The sequence below is a fragment of the Pteronotus mesoamericanus genome, unplaced genomic scaffold, assembly GCF_021234165.1.
Source record: "Pteronotus mesoamericanus isolate MK-2021 breed Mesoamerican mustached bat unplaced genomic scaffold, CSHL_Meso_final contig_20, whole genome shotgun sequence".
Classification (NCBI taxonomy): Eukaryota; Metazoa; Chordata; class Mammalia; order Chiroptera; family Mormoopidae; genus Pteronotus; species Pteronotus mesoamericanus.
Window position 1 is genome coordinate 6,952,225 of NW_026555085.1, and position 20,728 is coordinate 6,972,952.

Here is a 20,728-nt window from a genome sequence, read left to right on the forward strand (position 1 = left end):
GTGTTCCTGTTTTCTTACACTGCCTCCTGGGTCCCATGAGGCGTTCAGCTGTGGAAGCCCCTGGGCACTGCAGAACTGTGGCGGCCCAAGCCCTATTCCCTAGTTTTCGAGTGGACCCTGCCTCCTGTGAAGCACACCTGTGGTCAGCCCTCAGGAAAACTGTCACATGAGGGAACCTATCCAAGACCAGGAGCAGGGACCTCTTTAGAAGCTTATTTGGGGGGAAATAACATGTTGTTCCACACAGTCAAGCCAGCCTGTGACAAATGGGCAGGGAGGGGATGTGTCAGCACAGGCCCATGAGGACACGATGGGCGGGTATGTTCAGAGGGCAGGGGGCCAGCACTCGGGCCTCTCGTATCAGGGCGGGGAGGGGTCAGCTCCAGCACCATGCTACACGGCCCCCAGGCATCTGGGGAACAGCGTATCAAGAGGGACTCCAGTGGGGGCCCAGCACAAGATTCCTCTGCCACCTCAGGCTTTATTACAGGGGGTCCCAAAAGGGCTGTCACAGGCTTTTTCCAGCCTTGTCCATCAGAATTAAGTGTTCCAGGAAGCAAGGAGGGTGACTGGCTTCCCAAAACATTCCTGCTTCCATCACCCCTCCTTTTGCTGACAGCTCAGCTTCTCTCCTGACCAACCTCCTCTGTCAAAATGTGGACCTTGTCATTTTAGTCTCCTTGCCTGACAGGGAACATGCCAGGTGCTCAGAGGGCAGGTGAGGCCTCAGCCCTCAAAGGCTGAGGGAACCAGGGAACAAAGGGAGCCTTTACACAATACGTGCACCTAAATATTGAGGTGAAAATTTGCTTTAGAAGTTAGGGGTAAAACCTGAACTCAGCTCAATTAAAAATATAGAGGGAGGGGCCCTTCAGGGCAAGCTCAACACAGGACTGCAGAGAGGCAAGCAGCGCTAAATCTGGGGGACCTTAGGAAGTAATCAGCACAGACATAGGATTTGAATGCGGAGCAACAAGAAGAAAAGTTACCTCTAACAGTGGCCACTGTTATGGGAAGCCACCCTGGGCTGTAGAAAGGCAAAAGGCTGTGAGGCACACTCATCCCTGAAGGGCCTTCCTTCTCTACAAGAATGATGGTGGCAGGGCCTGGCCCACTCACCTAGCCACATACTCCCCTGTCCTGCTACTTTAGCTATCAGAGGTGAGTACAAGAACTAAGCGGCCTCAGCCAATGTACATTTATAAGGACCCCCACTGAGGCACTTCCATGTGTTCTTGGGGAATAAGGATCCCTTAGAAACTGCTCTTGAGTCAACTGTTACTAGGCCACTGGGGAAAGCCAGTTCTGCAAAAGCGTCCAGGGGCCTTGCCAGGGGGTGACCCCATCCTCCTCCGTCAGGAAGCATGACCAAAGTCACCAGACTGCAATGTTAGAGCAAGGGCAAAGAAAAACCCACAGGAACCTAGCTGGACTTCACAGGAATTCAAATCGCATTAGATGGAAGCCCATGATCTCCAGGACAGGACGTTTTATTTGTAAGTTTTGCCTGTTTATAGAACCCGGCGTTTGGCAGAAGTGACTGGAGGGGCGCTCTGCCTTTTCTAGAGAAGGCAGAGCTTGGTGCTTATGCTGGTCCCATGCCGGCCCCTTCTGTAATCTTGTAACCACTGCACCGAAAGACTCAGTAAAAACTGCAAACGCTGGACAGTGCAGAGAAGACAGTTAGGGGTTTGGGTGGAACATTTTCTGAAGATGAGAAGCCTGTCTCTCTGGTGACAGGTCCATGCACTACTTGTTGATCTGTGAACTGGCATCTCATCATGGTCTGATTGTGAAAATCGTCCAGTCTCCCTGCCCCCCAATCCAGGCTGATCTGCACTGAGCCTGGCACTTCTCATCCCAGGCTGAGCTGCTCCAGCCCTGTGGCTCCACAGCCCGTCCTCACACAAACACCAACGACTGGGAAAGGCTGCAGTTTTTAAGCTCATCAAAATAAGAGATTTCCCACACAACTCCAAATCACCACCAGTACATTTATTTGAGGGAGGAAGGGTCAAATCTTATCAGGAACTTTTAAACTGGGTAGGACTATAGACAATGATCTTCCTAACTTCTGGGTGTGCACAACTGCACAGGTAACTAGATCCTGCATACGAGGCATCACCATTAAACCGATGAGCATTTGATGAGGGGACACATTGTGAGCGGCTACATGATTTCCCATTCAGAAGGTGCTGCCTTTGTATCAGAAAAGTAGTGTTGAGGGAAACAAAGGCAGAACCCAGCAATTGCTCCCTAGCACAGGCCTGGACATGATGGTGGCCTCGTGAAAAGGGATCACGCCCTATTTACAAGCAGGAGCAGTGCTCCCAGCTGAGCTGCAAGGTGAGAGCTGGGGCTGACCGGGGTGTGAGGGGGGTGGGATCTGACACCATGAGCCTCTGCCCATCCAACCTGGGCCTCCACAAGCCATTCTCTGGCCCCCTGCACACAACAGACTTAGCAAATCTGTGAAGGGGGTTCTGCCCCAGTCCCTCAGCCCTGCCCCACCTTCCCCAGGTCTAACAGATGACCAGTTACTGGGCACAGCCTCACCCCCACCCAACCCCCCGTTTCTGGACAGACATGTGGCAAACATGGACGCTGAAGCCCAGCTGGGCAGGAGCACATCTAGATGTTGCTGGGTTGAAGTTGTCTTACAAGTGCCCACGATGAACAGGCCTCACCCACAGTGGCCAGGCTGAGACAGCATGTGTTTAGTGATTCAGGTTACTCCAGGGCAAAGCACGATCCTGATGACACCCGGCGGAAAAGAAGGCTGGAGCCGCGGAAGAGCTGGCCCTGGATTGAAAGGAACAGTCAGGTCAGTCAGTCAAAGGGGAGGCCAACCTTCACATCCTACCCCAGAGCAAGGCCGGCATAAAGCAAAGAAGGCTCCAGCAGCTCAGGGAGCCCAGGGTCGGGGTGGAGGGCCTAGGCTTGCATTCCAGAATGGCAGGGTCGCAGCCTGCCCTGTGCTTAAGTGGTTCACGTCATACCGCAAGGTGTCCAATGTGGATAGGCTACTTGGTAGGCACCCCGCAAAGAGGAGGGTACTGGGGAGTACTGCTCATTTGGCTTCAGAGCCCAAGTGGTCCAGGCCTCCTCCAATGCCTACAGGATGTGATGCATGTAGAACAGACCGGAGTCGCGGGGAAGAACTGCACCCTTCTCTTGCCTCACTGCTTCCCTCCTATCTGTCCTCTTCTTAACCCGAGGCCAGTCAGTTCAATGGCTGCTCCCAGGCCACTGCCCCATTTTACAAGGCAAATGCAAGCCTAGGAAAAGGCAACACTCTGCCCTGGACACCAGGACCCTTGAACCCTGGGTCCTGGAGCTCCAGCCAGCCGGAAGGTGCTTGGGCATAGGACATAAAACCCCAAGAATGGCCCCCTCACCGGGCTCACCATGTGGCCCAGCTCAACCCTCACGCTCTCCTGGGCACCAGGATGTCCAGCAGGAGGGCTCGGCCTCCAGCAGCCAGCTGCCTGGCAGCAGTTGGTCTCAATTCCATGACTGCATCTCCAGCCCTGTTACTCAAGGACTAAGACGGGTTCTTGGGCTTCGCCACCTCCCCATGGCTCCCTCATACTTGTTCCAAGAGTCTTTAAGAGTTGAAGGAAAGGGGACCTTTTCTCATGTAAATTTTTAAGTAAACTCAGATCTAACTACCTCAAATCTTTCCTAAAATATAGTAAAAAGTCAACTTCAATGCCTTAAAGCAAGTCTACATCCTCTTTATCCTCCCAACTCACAGCACTGGAATCCATGACAACCTTTTATCTTTCCACTCAATGAAATGCCCACAAAACCATCTCATGTGCTCCATGTGTGGGAACAGGAAAAACCTCCTCCTCCGGGAGCCTGCTTACCTGCACACTCAGGTACTTCCAGCAGTGAATCCAGGATTTGAACACTGGGGAGTAGGGGGGGAGCCCAGCCTGCAGCCTGCCAGGGAAGGAGAACATGTGAGAAACCCAGAGAACACGGAAGCTGATCAGCCAGGGAAAAGGAGACCTCGTGAAGGAATGGCTTGGAGCTGCCACCACCCACATCCTGAACCAGTCATCCCAAGGGGGCGCAGTGAACCCCGGAGGAAGCCAGGGTGCTCAGTGGGATGAATCCACACAGCCCTGGTGGGAGGGGGCAGAGAGCTGGATGAGCTCAGCTAGATCCCCACAGCAGCCCTAGCAGACTGCCTGGTGGAGGGGCGCACACGTACCCACAGTTGTTCACAGCCATGAGGTCGCCGACCAGCAGGAAGGGGTAGGTCAGCATGCTCACTGCAATCTGAAACCCAGGGAGACCTGAGTGTCCGCGGCCCCCTCACCAGCACCACCCCCCAGGTCCCAGGGAGCAAGGACTCGCTGTGCTAATACCCTACATTATGGCCATTCTCTCCAAAGCACCTCCTGCCCCGAGGCCCACAGGGCAGTGGGAAGGGCAGCTGGCTTGACTTACCCCCATCACAAATTTGGTATAGCTCCGGATGGCCAGGGCCTGGCTGAACTAAAGAGACAGAAAGGAAGACTGGTTTGCCACAGACACCTCAGAATGCAGACATCAGATATGCACACCCCCGCCCCGCTGCCTGGTCTGTAGTCCTTTCACCCCATCCTCCTCTGCCCTGGCCTCACACACACTCTGCACACACTATGTTCCTTTCTGGGCCTGCCAGCAGCTTCCATGACCTTGTAGCAGAGCCAAGAGAAGATGCGGGAGGCAGGAGTTGGATAACCGGACTGAAGGACATCCATGACCTGGCTGGGGATGGTGAGCAGCAGACGTGAAGGCCAGGCGAGTGGCGTCCCTGGCTGCTGGCCTGCGTAACCACGCTGAGCTGCGAGCTCCAAGGGCTTGGCCTGCATCTGTCTTGATTAATGTTCAAGGCTTGGCAGCCACCTCAACTACCCAGGCACAAAATCCTAGTCTTGTAGCAAAATGGGAGGGGAAAGTCTGGGCTTCCTATCATCTTCTACCTCAGCAAGCTCTCGCCCCCTTCACACCCCACCTCCTAAAGCCCACTTGGCCCATGGAAGGGGCTACCTATTCCTGAGCTTCCTATGGTGTGAACATTCCACCAGATGGATACCCTGCAACCTTGGGTGCAGGTCTGATCAGCCCTCTGACTGAGTGGCAGCTTCAGCTCAGTCTTTAAACCATACACAGAAAAGCACTGAAAAATACTTTCAATGGAGCTGTGGACTGCTGCTGTTGGTGACGTTAGGTGCAGCAGTCCCTGTTCAAACACCTGCCCACCTAGGCAGGGGGAAACCAATCAGCTGGGGACACTCCCCTACCCCAAGACACCCCAGCTGTCCCCGCCTGGCTCTGTGTGATTGCAGCAGCTCTCCCATCCAAGAGGCCCCTGAGAAAGGGCAGGGCCATGGCTACTGTAACTACAGATGGGAGCTGGCCTCTACAGAGCCACTTGAATTTGTTCACATTGAAAGGCCAGGAAGACCCACCTACCCAAGTCAAATAGGCTGACAATTTCCCTGAGCAGAGGCTCTTGGCAGGGATGGGGCCCTCCTTGCCACAGACATGTGCCCAGACACACACACACAACTTCCCAGACATAGACACATGTAGACTATGACACACATGAACCTCCCCCCAGCTGGGCTGGTGATTCTGGCAGGCAGGTTCCTAACTCCCCCTCACCTTCCTCGCTGAGGTTGGCAATCTGCTGTTACAATGACTGGCTACCAGAAATCCCCCACCCATCACTGTTCCCCAACTCTCCTCTTGATTCAGGCAGAACCAGCCAACTCATCATGTCCCTGGATGCGTTTCTTCAACAGCGCCTTTTAGAAGGACCACGGCCTCCCTGTGACTGACCCAACCTGCAGAGAGGTCTGTGCACAACAGGCCGTGTAGGCTGCTGCTAACAAAATAGTGGGGTACTCCTGGGTAGTGCACTTCCTAGCTGATTTGAAAAACCTCAAGGAGGAAAGCACCCCGTCTGGCACAGTAAAATATCTAGTCCCTGCCTTGTCAATTCCCAGCCAAGTGCCTCTAGAGAGCCCTTTAATTTCTGGGTCCCAATTTTTCTATCTGTGAAACAGGATGGTATATCTGCCCTGTTCCATTTACAAGAGGGACAATGTCAGGATCAAATGTTATAATGTCCACAAAAGGATTTTAAAAGTATAAAATAAGGAGCAAAAGTTGAAGTGTTGTTAGCTCATCTATCTTCTGTTTCCTGATCTCTAGTTGGGTCCCAAGTCAAACCAGCCTTGGATAAGCTGGGATCTGTCTTATTTCTAAATCTGCCCAGGACGGGCATTCCATAAACTCCTCCTGGTTTCCTGTCTGGAGGGAAAGCCGACCTGGAGATGACCAGAGGGCCTCTTCTTAGACCACATCCCCAGAGGCCCTCCCTAGCCCTTGGGACCTGGCGTTCAGAATCCCAGAGTCCTTGAGTCTGCCCCAGACCCTGGGCACCAGCAGTACATGGAAAGATGGACAAGTCCTTGTTCCAACCAACCTGGGAACCTGGATTCTGGTCGTTTCCCAGCCCCCCTGGGGTGTCACTCACGCTGTCATCCACCAGGTAGGCATTGATGAAGTGGGCCAGCAGGTTACAACCCCACAAGAAAACCACATCTCCCAGGAGGTGAGGGATTAAGCCACTAAAAAACAAGGTGAGCAAAGATGAGCTGGGGAGGGAAGAAGAATCTTTCCTGGGGGCTCCACATGCTGGAAGCAGAATGTTCCAAGCTCTGAACTTCAGCATCCAACACCTCAGGCAGGAGGCCCGCAGGGCCCTGTGGGTCAGTAGCTACCCACACCAGGAAGGCAGCATTCCTTTCTCCAGGGGTGGGTTTCTACGCCACATGTGACATCACAGATTGGTTTACGGTTTTACAAGCAGTTTTCAAACCATACAAGCCAGGCCTGAGGATGTGAATGCTACTATACCTGGGATTTTCCAAGCACATTATGAAAGAGTGCCTACATGTTGGTAGTTTTCTCGTGGCCTCTTTATCTAATCAACTCTCACAAAACACTTTGCTCAATGCATCTGTTGTCCTCACCCCTTGCAATGTTCTAATGAAGACATTCCATGCAAGCCTTTACAAGGAGGACTGACTTTTAAAGTGGTAGCATTTGTGATAAACACCTCTGCCAAAAGATGTGGGAGGTTCCCCCAAAATACAGTGCTGAGGACAAAAAGCCAGAGTGAGACCAGTGGGTCCTGTGGGCAATGTATGGATTTTTAATATGCTTATTTACTTGTTTAGATATGGAATGACTTGAAAAGGTTTCCAGAAGAATGGCTCTCTTGGGAGGGGGAGCTGAATTGTGACTTTTGAATTTTTAAAAATCTTATTTCAAAATATTTAAAAAGTTCAAAAACAATATGCAACACATCTATGTTATGAGGAATATTAATAAACGCTCATGAATGCAATTTCTTAATCATGTTACTTCCACCTGTGCTCAGACTGACTTTCCACACATACCTTGTAGCACCTACACGTACTGCCTGTTCCACATAACACATTAAGAAATGGACAACCCAATGGTTAAGCCAATGGGAATGCTATTCACATGCCAGAATAAAACTTTACAATGAATGTGGAAAATGCCAGAGGTGGTGAGGTATAGTGTTTTAAAGTCTGATGTACCAGTCATATGGGCAAATATTTACTCATATATGTATACATGTATATATGCGTGTGTGTACATACACACAAAGAAACACACATATAAGTATGTGTGTATATAAATCAAGATTTTCCAACTTGGGCGCTATCGGTACTTAGGGCTGAAGAGTTCTTTGTTGTAGGGGCTGATCTCTGCACTGTGGGATGTCTGGCAGTATCCCTGGTCTCTACCCACTAGACACCAGTTGTGACAACCAAAAGATGTCTCCAGACAGTAGCAATGTCCCTTGGGGGGAAAAATCACCTCCTGATGAGAAATACACACAACCATAGTCGTTTCTGGATTAAATGAGAGTTCAGAAATAAAAACACTGGCCCACTATAAAGCCACAACATGAGTTAATAGACAGCCCATGTTTAGCATGTACATGTTACTGCCTAGACCTTTAAAGACAAAGCAAATGACACTTGTTAGGCCTGCTTTTGGGTTCCATTTGTGGATTATTCTGTCGGGACAGTCTTTTCGTTATGCGTTTTCGTTATAGGTGAAGCAAGGCAGGTGAGATATGGACAAGGAGCGCGGGGTTCTGTGGCCCTTGGGAGATCATGTGTCCTGTTGACAGGTGCTCTACACAATACACAAACACAGGCCCAGTGGGGCCCGGCTTCCTGACTTCTCAAGAGAAACCAAAAATATGAATTGTTATGTTAAATGTCCTAAATGTTAAATGTGAAGAGCTAATTTGTCAGAAACGCTGTTAAACCGAACCCATCAGCTGGAGTCAGCCTGTTGGTTGTCAGTGTTCGACCCCCCAGTCCATGTCACCAATTTTCAGTTACTTTTCAGCAGCAAAACCAAGGACGATGGAGTGCCCTAGCTCACATCCAGCCCCATGCCCTCCCCGGCCCTGGGGCAAGTGGATGCGGCCTTCGGGCTCAGTCCGGTCAGTACCAGAGAAACAGTACCATCTTTGGGTGAGCCATGATCTGGAAAGGGCAGGGCAGCGTTGGTCCGATGATCCGGAGCTCATACACACTGTGAAAGTGCAGCTACTCGGGCGGGGGCAGGGCCTGTGGTTAGTCTGAGGCCAGCAGCTGCGGCCTGAGAGGTTGAGAGTGAGGCTGTTAGTAGAGCCAGATTTGCAGTGTATAAACTCACGTACACAAAGAATCCCAGCAGCCCCTCCTCCTTGAAAATCTTCCCAATGGAGCTCAGCACGCCACTGTGAAGAAAGCAAGACAGAAATAGAGGTCACCTGGTCACCTGGAACAGCCCACCCCTCACCTCCTCACCCCTGCTGAGCCATCCAGTCCTAGCTGGGAGGGGCAGGGACAATTCTGTTAACCAGGCAGAACCCAGTGGAGAAGATTAGAAATAGAAAGCTCTGGCCTGGGGATGGGGGCACTTCCTAGTTCATGGAGACCGGAGAAACCCTACCACCACCACCGCCGCCACCACCACCAGAACCAGAACCCTAGCAGTCAGCAACCACTGTTCTCCGTGGTTCTGGAATTTAGAAATAACCCTTCCAAACCTGGGCTGTTGCACCATGACGGGTGCTTCTCCTACTTGGCCCTAGTGCTTATCTCTGCCCGAACAACCTTTGGGCAGAGAAGCCTGCCTGACTGACAGAGTGAGAGCAGGTGGAGTGGCAAGTGGTGAGAACCACCTTTCCAGAAGACAGAGGAGGAGCACAGGGCCCTGTAGCAGGAGGCCCTGGAATTAGACCGCCCAGAAACAGCCTGGGAAAAAGCAACTGGCTACCCCCAGCAGGGAGCTTAGGGACGAGTGCCCTGGTTACCACATCTTGTAGGAGACCAGAGAATGGGCTCCGAGGTGTGACAGGCAAAGGAGACTCAAGAGCAACCTCCGTGATCTGTGGCTAGCGATGCCAAGTGGCCTGTCCTTTATGAAGCTCTGCAAAGCCTAAGTGCAGTGGTGGCCTAGGAGAGAGAAAGGCGGTGGGAGCCAAAGCCCTGGCTAGTGCTGGTCCCAGGACACCGAGCCCTGCCAGGCCCCACTACCTTTCTTCTCAGGACAGTGGCTTGGCCACTCCTGGTCCCGTCTGCAAACCTCACACGTGGGTCTAGGGAAATGGGCCAATTTCCCATTAGTGAACCCAAAATGAGGCCCCATAGCAACTGAACTTCCTGGAGCAGTGGCCCCACAGGACAGCCGCAGAAAACAACTGAAGCCGGGGAACGAGAATCTTAGAGAGGAAGGGTAACGGGCATGTCCTCCTATCACATGCCTCTGGTCCTGGACGGAACATCAGAGGGGCAGGGAGGGCATAACTGCCACATGGAAGGCCTGTGTCAACATACCTATTCCCCCTGTAGCGCCCCCACGCAGTGTCAAACACGCAGGCGCAGGGTAAGTATTTGTTAATCAACTGAGGCGGACAGAGGAGGAAACGAGCTGTAAGCCAGGTGCTATGACAGCTGGAGAAATCGTGAGGGCACAATCTAGGGAGTCCAGGAGAGGGGCCTGGCTCAGTCTGGTTCCAGGACTCCTAATCCAAGCCAACTCCAATCCCACTCACCCCCTCTGCAGGGCACCCAGGCTTGTACCGGGCCGCTCGAACAAGAGACACAGAGAAAATGTCCCTGGACACAGACTAGGGAAACCACTACCATGTTCCCCTGAAGTCAGCACATTAGAACTAGGCCAGAAAAGGGGCAGTAACTGACCCAACACAGCCTGTCCTGGCAGACTCTGCATGGCGACGAGGCCACACCTATCTGTCCCAAGAATTACCCACCTGTACTTGGCTTCCCGTCCCACAAACTGAACCATGCAGCGCATTGAGATGACTGGGGAAAAAGAAAACACAGGTGACATGAGGCAAACACACACAAAGCCCATGACGGCCCAGCGGTGGGGTGCCCGCTGTAGTGGCCACTGCACAACACAGCCCGCGTCAGAGAGCGGGACGGCAGGAGGGCCTCTGGGCTTCCCCGTCACACCCCACAACCCTAGCATCCCACTTCCTCTGCCTGGGGGGAGCCCCAGCTCCCTTTGGACAGGACTCCTGGCATGTATATGTTACTAGACCTTTAAAGGCAAAGCAAATGATACTTGTTAGGCCCAGCTTTTGGGTTCTATTTGTAGATTATTCTGTCTAAACAGTCTTTTCAGTATGCGTTTTCTTTATAGGTAAAGTAAGGTGGGTGAGAGACACCAAAGAAGGTGTCTCTCCCCAGTGGGGTTGCCATGGAATACGCCTACCCCGCTGCCCAGCTAGAGTCCGCCAGGGGCCATCCCACGGCTGTGCTGCAGTCTCCAGGGGGGCTGCTCACCGTGCAGGGGGTGGGCCAGCATGCGGGACACGCACTGCATCATCATCTCGTAGGAGGTCTGCGAGAGAGCAGAGGGGGACACTCGGTTCGGCCTGTCTCTGGAGCAGGCACTCCTGGAGAGCCAAGAGTGACGAACAACCTGTGATTCCGCAGCTCCCATGTGGGCGCAGTCTACCTTAGATGGCCCCACTTGTCGACCCAATTCCCTCCACCCAGGAGTGCTGCTGGGTCCCAGCCCAAGCCCTGTGACGGCTAAAGGCTTTCTTGAGAGTCCCCATGTGTCCACAATGGGACTCCTTCTACGTCCCCCTCCTATGCAAGCACGAGGACCCGACTCTTGAGACTCTTCAGTGACCTGCCCAACTCGGCAATGAGAAATAACCCGACTCCCCTCCAAGGTCCTCACCCTCTCCAATTCGAATACCCACCTCTTTCACCACTTTCCTCAGAGAAGTCTTCATGTCATCCTTATTGGATACCTGCTCAATCTCATCCGGAGGGAAAACCTGAGACACAAAGAAACAGGAGGGCCAAAAGCAAAATACAGCTATGGCTCTTAAATGTAACTCATGGGGCAGAGACGGTAGGAAGCAGCTTCTACAACTTTCTCTGGAGTGATCATTAGCTGAGCCAGTATCAGGTAACCCCTAGGGCTGGACCTCAGGGGAAAAAGGCCCTGCCTGGTATCACAGCTGTGGACTGTGGGGGCGGGAGCCTTCCCAAGGAGTCTCAGAGTTGGGCCACCAGGGTTTGGAGCCTGGTGATAGTGGTGGGGTAGAGGCCCAACCAATCTGGGAATGGAGCAGCTGGACCAGGGCACATGGCTGCTTCTGGGGCGGCAGGGAGCTCAGGGAAACCTTGACTTTGCCCAGGGCTCACCTTCTTCATGCTGCCCCGAGTCACGGTGGAGAGGGCATTGGACATCAGCCGGGGGCTCAGGCCTCGGAAGAGCCCTATCTTCCCATCCACTTGCACAATGTACTTGGCTATAAGGAAGCAGAGGTGGTGGTGTCACGCCCAGCCCAGACACCCACTCCTGAGAAGCACTCACACCCTGACCAGGTGCCTGTCCCTCAGTACATGCTGCCGTCAGTCACAGAGGGGAGCATCTGTCCAGGACCCTGGAAGTGATTAGGCCCCACCCCCAATTTCTTCTCTAGTCCCTGTTCCTTTGTGTAAAAGCCTTCAAAACACATTTTTGACAAACAAGATCACACATTTCCTTTTTTTAGCTTTGAAGTAACTACTTGGCAAACTCAGGTGCAGTTTTTTTTTTAACTCAGCAACTTTAGTGCTGCAACCCAGAAACCAATTCTGTTGTTTATTAAAAAATATGTTTTTGGGGGGGAAGAAAAAAAGGAATACTGCAGAGTTCCCACATCAGTAATAAAGTTTGCAACCTAAGGAAGGAAAAAAGAAAAAGGAAGGACTCCCGGAAGAAAGGCTCCGAAGAGTCCGCTGAGCGTGCCCCGGAAGGGCGTCCCCACCGTCACTGCACTTTGCCCAGGACCCCACCTGGCACCTGTTGGCATTTATTTATTATCTAAAGATTGTATTTATTTTTAGAGAGAGGAAAGGAAGGAAAGAGAAATGTTGATGTGAGAGAGACATTGATCAGTTGCTCTCACACAGGCCCCAGCAGGGGACGAATCCAATCCACAGCCTAGGCATGGGCCTAACCAGGAATTGAACCGGCAACCTTTCGCTTTGCAGGACAACATTCAACCAACTGAGCCACGCCGGTCAGGGCACTGGTTAGCATTTATTCATCAATTGGGAAGGCGGGGAGGGGGACACAAGCAGAGAAGTAACCAAAACAGAGGCCCCGATGAACTACTTCACAGAAAAAACTTAAGCAGCCTGGGGAGCTAGGCCCTACTGGTGAGTCAGTGTTTTTTCATTAGGGTCTCTGAAAAGATCACTTTTTTAATGTTTTTTTTTATGTAATATCAGCTTTTGAGCTATGTTCAAAAGGCTATGTATTTTTCTGCATACTAGGAAGCTGACAGAACATTCTCTCAGACAATGCGCTCCCCCTCATACCCATGACTTTAGCTCTCCGGCACCGCTCAGTGGCAGGAACCAGCATGTCAGGCCTTTCTTTCTGCAGCACGTCTGCCAACCCAGCAACCCAATGTCGCTGCCAGCTCGGGCTTTTACTGGGCCCCAGAGCACCTGTTACCTGCCTACTCGACTTCCTGAGATGGGTGGGGCTGGGAAGAGAGGAGTGGAAGGTGAGAGGACACTGGATGATGTGGCAAGAGGCCCTGCTTCACAGTGAACAGGCAGAAGGCAGGCTTATTTTGGGGGAGGGGAGCCCCACTCAGTAAAAGGGAGAGCAGGGAGGGTAAAGCCAGAGTGTAATCTCTAGAGAGACACTTAACCTCTTTCTATCCAAATTGCCCACCAGTGAAAAAGGAATTAAAGATCCCTATTTCTCCCCACCTCAGAGAGGAAGTATAAACAAGTGAGAGCAGAGAAAAGCATGCCAAAAACAGAGGCCAAGGGGCCCCGTGGCTGGCCAGGGAGTCCCTCATTACAGGGGGTTTTCTCGGGTCCCAGGAAAACTCTCCAGGAAGTTCTTTTCATTACAACCTCACCATGACACGGGAAGGAGCGGATGCTGTCCAGACAGGCTCCAGACATGCAGACAGTCGAGCCCTCTCCCCGATGGAAGAGCCGCATGGTGTCTGGAAACACCCAATAGGCAACTCTTACAACATCTGGACTGAAACACTTATGTAAACTGGGGTGGAGGAAGCACCTCAGAACTCTGGTCATCTTTGCAGAGGCAGTAAAGTGAGTCAAGACCCCTCTAACCTGAGTCCTTTCGGGAATGATTGTGTAACGTGAGCAAAGCCGGTCTGGGTCCTACCGTGAGTCCCCCACATGGCTGGAGCATGCCTAGCACAGTCAGAGAAACTACCTCGGAGGGGCTGGCAGCCGGCTGCCCACAGATCCAGTGCTGGCTGTGTCCACCAGCCTCGCTCTACTTCAAGAGGGTGCCTTTCTAATGCTGACGTCCCCTCTCCCACAGTGTCAATCTTTAAATAAAAACAAGTATGAACACATTTCCCCATAAAATGACATGTTCCACCTGGCCCTAAACTGTATTCAATAACATGGTGGCGAGACTGAAAGAGAAACATCACATCAGATTCCGCCAAAAGTGTGTGAAGTGAAAAAAAGAGTATGACAGGAGGCGAAGCCCTGAGTTATTCAGTAGAAAGAGACTTTCAGAGAACATTTGGAGTGACCACACAGGTAAGAGCAGAGGTAGAGGAAGCATGAGGGGATCAGGCTGGCTGTGAACATGGACAACAAAGGCACATTTAAAGAAAGTCCCCGTCATGATCAACCTGTGAGGGTAGGGACTGGGGGGTGGATAGCGATGGAGGACTTGAAAAGACCTTGGGCAGCTGGCGCCCATGGGCCAGAGGGTGAGCAGGAGAGGCAGCCAGGCAGGCTTTCCTGGCACCAGGCAAGTTCCACTGTGTTGGCATGTTGGTGGAGGGACCTCCAGACAGGCAGAGCTGCTTGGAGCAGGGAGGAGGCGCATGAAAGGCCAGGCAGTGAGACGCGGGCGTGGCTGTGCAGAGGGCCCGCGGGGCCAGGACACCGAGGCAGCCTGCCCGAGCTCATGGAGCTGGCTGGGGTGCTCCACAGGGGAGGCTGCGACTCACCGCTCGCTCGTGGGTCCATACCCAGCAGGTAGGGATACCAGAAGGAGCTGGCACCGTGCCTGGGGAACACGAGGAAAAGAACCAAGGAAAAGACCTACGAGGTGCCAACAGGCCTCCTGCTAAGAGGAGCGGGAGAGCAGGAAAGCTAGTATCAGGGTTGGCTGCTCAGAAGGCAAAAGGACTCCCCCTCCCCACCCACTCCAGGCACAACCTGGAGGCAGGATGATAAGGGCCAGCGTCCTGACTCGTCCCTCCTTCTAGCACCTGTCTGCCCCCTCACCCCACCTGAGGCAGAGGCGCTAGACCACAGCTGCATCGTTCACCTGCTCTGCCCCAACAGCCTGGTGCCTCTGGCCACACTCCAGGATCTCCTCTGCCATGCCAGCTCTGATGCTGGGTGCCTTGCTGCCCATGGTGTCCCCAGGGCCAGCTGGACCTGCTCCCCATTTGATGCTTCTTTTTTGTCAGCATGGGCTTTCCTGCCTAGGTAGCACACTCACCGTAGGTGAAGAAGCTCGGCAGATAGAGGACCTTCCTCCCCAGCACATTGGTCCCAATGGTGGGGGGCATCGGCTCATGACCCACCTTCAGAATCAACATATACAAAAGGAAGGTCAGATTCTACTGCTGGTTCAATCTCGCTGCTTTTCATCTTCTCAGGCCTCTAACTCTTTCCCACAAGTTCTAATGCTGTTTCTGTTGATACCCATTAGCATCATGGAATCTCCCAATGAACAGAAATGTCTAGTCCCAAACACTGCCCATACCACAATCTAAGTCACCTCCATTCCCCGATGTTGTTACCTTCAAATTCCAGATATTCCCAGGGCAACACCTCCCATTTTCGTGTACTTTAAACGCCATGTTCATCTCAATAAATCTCAGATGAACTCAGAATTAACTCAGATAAATCTCAAGAGTGAATTCTCATATCCAGGTTAAAAACTTCAGTAGTCTCAATCCTAAACGTGGCAACACCAAAATCTCAGACCCAAAGACAGCTCAGTTCAAAAAACCCATTCCAAAATTCACCCCACACTCAAATTTCTTACTATACCCACAAAAGATACAAATCTGTCCCTCTCACTCCCTGGCAGAACAAACTTCCCTCAAATCCCAGTTGCTCCTCAAACTATTCCTCAGCTGTGTTCTAATCCCAGTCACCTATATCCTTGTGACAGAATATCCCATTTGTGGGGCGATGGTCACTCTTGCTGTGTAAATGCTGGTTATATCTGTGAAACTCATGGGTGAGTGAAGAACCAAGCCGTCCATACCTGGTGAGCACGGGGGAGGTCTCTCTGAGGGGTGAGGCCATTTCTTATGCTGCCAATGAATGGCAGGCTCTCTCTGCTGCCAGGCAGGAGGCAAGGGGTCTAGGAGACCAGCACCTAAGTGGGGTGTGAGAAGTCTCCTTCATTGACAGGGGACAGCAGCCCTCTCCCTAAGAGCAGGCCAGGTGAGCCCATGAACCAGAGTAGCAACTGCTGAATGTGGAAAGCAGAACTGGCAGGGTTGGGAAGCTCTGCCTTAAAAACTGGACTAGGTATGCTTCTAGTGCTTTCCTGGCTCAATTTTCTTTCTTCTTTGGCTTAGTGTTTTTGAAAGTTGACCCTATCCCTGTGGATGTGATTCTGAGCTACCTGACAGATTACTGATGGTAAATTAAGAAACCCCCTCTGGATCATGACCTTCTTTAAAGAAATTCTATCTCAGAGGAGTTGGAGAAACAGGATGTGCCAGCTGACCTGAGCAGTCAGCCCTCCCCTTCTAGACCTTTCCCCTTCTGGGTGAAAAGCTCAAAGGGTCTGAGTTTTGCATTGTTTTTCTTCTCTACATACGCAAAGTTCTCTTCATCACTGTCACTCCAAGTCTGAGCTACTGCTTTTTTACTGTCTCATCCAGTCCAGTCACAATTTGGGAGTCCTACTGATTCCAATTGCACCCCTTAATCTATTGTGTCCCTTTGCCCCATAGCTCCCAAATTTAATGAGTCTATATTTTTAACTTCCACCCAGGTTATCAAATGCACACTAGTCACATTTCACCCCATTCTCCTTGCCCTCAAGTTTTCATTAGTTGTGCCCAAGTCATACCAACCCAATTTCACACCCAAATCTGTTAACCCAATCCAAAACTGTGGCTCTGTATCAGATTCTGGCAAAGCCAGCTCATCACCCTCAAATCTCCAAATCCTAAAACCTAACACCTATGAGCCCTGACCTGAGGCACTGCATTCTTATTTACCTAACCCAGACAGCCCCAAATCTGCCACTTCAGTCCTGCTACCCACCCCAAACTGGTATCTGCCTCCTTACAAAATGATACTCTGATTCCCAAGCTATAGCCATTAAGATTTCACCCTAAAATATATTATGCTCTGCATGACCTGAGTTCAAATGGGATAGGCCACCTGTCGTCCCAACTGGGTTCAGGCTTCGTTACCCCCCCACCATCCAGTTCTTCTCACCCTTTTGTCTCCCTTCTTTCCCCAATCCCCCCTTCTCCCTCATTCCCAATTCTCTCTTCAAATCACCCTTATTTCAATTTTCTTCTCAAACCTGTAAACCAAATCTTCAATGGTCCAAATGATGAAGCCACTTTCCACTTCCTTCCCATGGAGCCCCCATTCCTATATTCCAGCACCCTCCACTCCTCAGACCCTCCTACCTGCCACCCTAAAATCCAAGACCGCACCCCATCTCATTCCATCAGCCAAGAAACTCAATTCCTAGTATCCTTACTTCACATCTCAGGTGCCCATTTCTCTCCTAAACCTTTAATCTCTATTGCTGTAAATACAACCCTAATTCTGTAAGTAGAGCAGCCCTCACTCCCAAATCACAACTAAACTCCTGTCTTGACCTTCCCAGCCATTTCCAAATCTCAGTCACAGTTAGATTTCAGTCAGGCATCCTGATGTTCCCGAATCTCCTTATTCCTTGTCATATTCCTGGTCACATCCCCATTCCTCAGATTTCAATTGCTCCCACTCAAATCCCTCTCATTCCAATTGTATCTCCCACTCTGTCAGCACAATTATAAAGACAGTAAATCTGACACCCATTTGCCTCAATTTAAATCAAAATTCAAATCTTGGTTGGGTCTCCATCTCAATGTTTACCCCTCACTGCCCACTTTTTTCCACTGGAAAATTCCAGGCGCAACTGTTCAGTCATCAATTCAGGCCTGAGCCACCCCTATCTAAACCCTGCCGTCTCCAGCACCCCTCCCCCAATTCTGCCAAATGCACTCTCCAACCCATCTCTTTCCAACTCAATCCCTCCCTTTCTCAAGAAGCCTGCTTCATCTGTAAGGCATTGTTGCCCACCACCGACATATCCAGGGCACCTGCATGGCACCGTTCCAGAGGCATCCCTACCTTGACCTCAGTTTTTGCCAGCCTGTCTCTATCCTGTCACTCTATGTCCCAACTACCCCTTCTTCCCGATTCCAACACTTTCAAATCCCTTCAGCCCACCTCCCCAGGTACAAGGGCTGTGATTCCCATCTCCCGACCCCAACCGGACTTCTATTTTCTCCTCCAAATGCGTCATGCCTTTCCCCCAAAAGCCTCCTCTCCTCGCTTCTCTCTCCAGACAAAACGCCACCAGTCCCCACCCCCACTGCATCGCCCTACCTCTCCCCCTACAACGCGTCACCCTGTCCCCTCCTCCCACCAAATCTGTCGTCGCCATCAGATCCAGAGCCCCCATTTCCTGCTAACCGAAAGCTCTCCTCTGCTAAATCCTCTGCCTTCACCCTCTTCCAGCCAATTCCCTCACTATTAATTCCACTGACCCCATCCCCTCCTTCCTGGAATCTGATGCCCTTTCTCCTCTCCTAAATTTTTGGCCCTAGCCCCCTGTCCTTTGTTTTACCAAACCGCTTTAAATCTATCCCTACCAAATTCTGAGCTCTTGCTCCTCTCTACCCTAAGTATGTGCTCATCTTCTAAATACTTTGCCTTGGCCCCAAATCCTCCTCCTCCCCACACATTCGCCAAAACTTCCCGCCTCTCCCCCAATTCTGTTGCTTCTTTACTCCAAAATGATGCCCCTTCATTCCTATTCCAAGTTCATCGCCTCTATTCTTTCATCCCTAAAACCCGTTTCTCTATCCCATCGCCCTCTCCTTGCACCCCCAAATCCCTTTTTCCTTCCATCCTTTCTCAAATCTGTCGCTTCGAACCCTTCGCCCTCTCTTGCACCCCCAAACCTGTGCCCCCTGTATCCCCCAACTCCTCCCCGCTTTCCTCCTCTCCTATTCCTTCGGCCCACCAAAACCTCTGTCTCTACCGTTCTCCCCAAATCCGTCGCCATCGACTCTTCCGACCCAATATGTCCAAATCGAGGCCTGTCACCTCCACAGGAGCAGCCACCTCCCTACGGTGCCTCCGGCCCCCCACCTGGATGAGCAGTTTCACGTAGAGCAGCGGGTGGCTGAGCGCCGTCACGCCCGCGCCCAACGCCACGAAAAGAGCCTCGGTGGTCGGGGCGTTGTCCCCGGAGCCCAAGCCCCCGGACGAGCCATCCATCCTGCGAGCCGAGGGCTGCGCCGCAGGCCGAGGGTGGCGCGGGTGTGCGCGGTGCGCGGGCGGTGGGTCACGAGCCCGGGCCTCGACCCCCGCTGCAGCTCCGCCGCGAGCTCCGGCTCCCGCTCCAGCTCCCGCCATCCCCGCGGCACCGCCGCGAGCCCAAGGTGCCACTTCCGGGTCCGAGGCCCCCATGGCGCCTGGCGGCGAGGTCACTCCCTGTCACGTGACGGACGGCGCCCCGCCCCTCGCTGGCGTCTGGAGCCCGGCTCAGCTGCACAACTCCGCGGCCGTGGGGGAGCGTGGGAGGGTGACGAGGTGGGTGGTACGTGCTTGATACGGCCCACGCACCACCCCCCCACCCCGTGCCCCAGCCTGCAGAGTTGGGACCTGGCACCAGCCTGGGTAGCTGGCCTAGGGGCAGTAGTCGCAGGCGACCGGAGTCGCGGGCTTGGTGCCTACGTAGGCCTCCGCAGGCTAAGGTGCCCGCCTGAGAAGCCCGGAGAGCGGCGGGGGCGGGGCTTGGAGGCTCCGTAAGCCAAACGACCCCAGCACGGTCTGCGGCATTTTTAAGCCCCCTCCCCGGCTTCGAGAGTTTTCTCCGCAGTTCTGTGCCCGCCTCTTTGCGGCCCAGATCCCAGGCAGAGTACCCTGCGAGACCTCCTGCTGCAGGGCGACCCCTCTGCGGTCTCCAGATCCCTTTACCCCTTCAGCTTCCCCACCAGACCAGACCCAGTCGCCCCTCGGCGATGCGACCAGCTTCCTTTGCACTTGGGCTTTGGCGAACGCCAGCCATTAGAGCCCAAGGTTAGGAAATGTGTTTTGCTCTAAAAGTACTTGGCTAATCGCCCTCACTAGAAAGAGGGGAAGGGGGGCGCTGTTTAATTAGTCGTTCAATGTGAGCATACGCAGGCACCGTGCCTGCTATGTGTCCGCCATCTAATCTTTAGTTAATAAAAATGAATAGTAGTAAGTGATCCTAAAGTAGCACTTAACTTAGTGCTAGACACATTTATAGGTGCTTTGCACCATGTTAACTTCAGTATAATCCTCGCAACAACCTGGGGAGGAAGGTATAACTAGCCCTCTGTTAACATTTTGTTCAATTTCGTTTGTTTATGTTACAATGTTGAGCTTTGATGAGATGCGTGGGGACTTACGTCATGTTTATATCAATTGGCCTTTAGTAAAATCGGTTTTGTTATAGGTTTAATGGAGGACCTACTGAATTTATTATGGAAAATACCCTGTTCCTGTTTGTAAACATGCTCACCCCTGCGATGACACCTAGAACCGTGCCCTGCTGCTTGTAAAGGTGCTTCAGTAAAAGTTTCTGTTTAAATGGAAAGGAATCGAGTAACCCAGAGTCTGCAGGAACAATGGGGCACCTGGCCCCTCTGCCTATACTTATCCTGTGTTCATTATGAGAAAGTTCTTTAGAATAGACCTCTGCCCTTTTTTTTTTTCAAGATTTTATTTATTTTTTTAGAGAGGGGAAAGGGAGGGAGAAAGAGAGAGAAACACTGAAAACATCTAGCCCATACGCATGCCCCCAGTTGGGTACCTGGCCTGCAACCCAGGCATGTGCCCTGACCACC

At 52.2% G+C, this 20,728-nt stretch overlaps 1 protein-coding gene across 2 annotated transcripts; it reads right to left on the reverse strand.

The window, feature by feature from the left end:
- Positions 1-1,982: 1,982 nt before the first annotated feature.
- Positions 1,983-19,325, reverse strand: MTCH1 (mitochondrial carrier 1). 2 transcript variants are annotated; one of them, XM_054569301.1, is made up of 12 exons: positions 19,005-19,325; positions 15,097-15,181; positions 11,793-11,899; positions 11,342-11,419; positions 10,914-10,971; positions 10,376-10,427; positions 8,777-8,836; positions 6,542-6,635; positions 4,462-4,509; positions 4,223-4,290; positions 3,873-3,948; positions 1,983-2,802 (listed from the first exon to the last, which is right to left on the reverse strand). In XM_054569301.1, exons 1-12 carry the CDS (start codon positions 19,323-19,325, stop codon positions 2,731-2,733), a joined length of 1,119 nt encoding a protein of 372 aa, XP_054425276.1. In that variant the 3' UTR covers positions 1,983-2,730. The 2 variants fall into 2 exon arrangements, with proteins under 2 accessions (XP_054425276.1, XP_054425275.1); XM_054569300.1 differs by having other exon boundaries at positions 6,491-6,635.
- Between the last annotated feature and the right edge of the window lie 1,403 nt (positions 19,326-20,728).

What these genes read in the sequence shown, in the direction of transcription:
- MTCH1 (XM_054569300.1), bottom strand. Translation starts at nt 19,325, where the DNA reads ATGGGGGCCTCGGACCCGGAAGTGGCACCTTGGGCTCGCGGCGGTGCC. An exon ending in ACGTGAAACTGCTCATCCAG is followed by an intron (nt 15,182 to 19,004) that starts GTGGGGGGCCGG and finishes TTGATTCTGAAG; the next exon opens with GTGGGTCATGAGCCGATGCC. An exon ending in CTCGGGGCAGCATGAAGAAG is followed by an intron (nt 11,420 to 11,792) that starts GTGAGCCCTGGG and finishes TTTGTGTCTCAG; the next exon opens with GTTTTCCCTCCGGATGAGAT.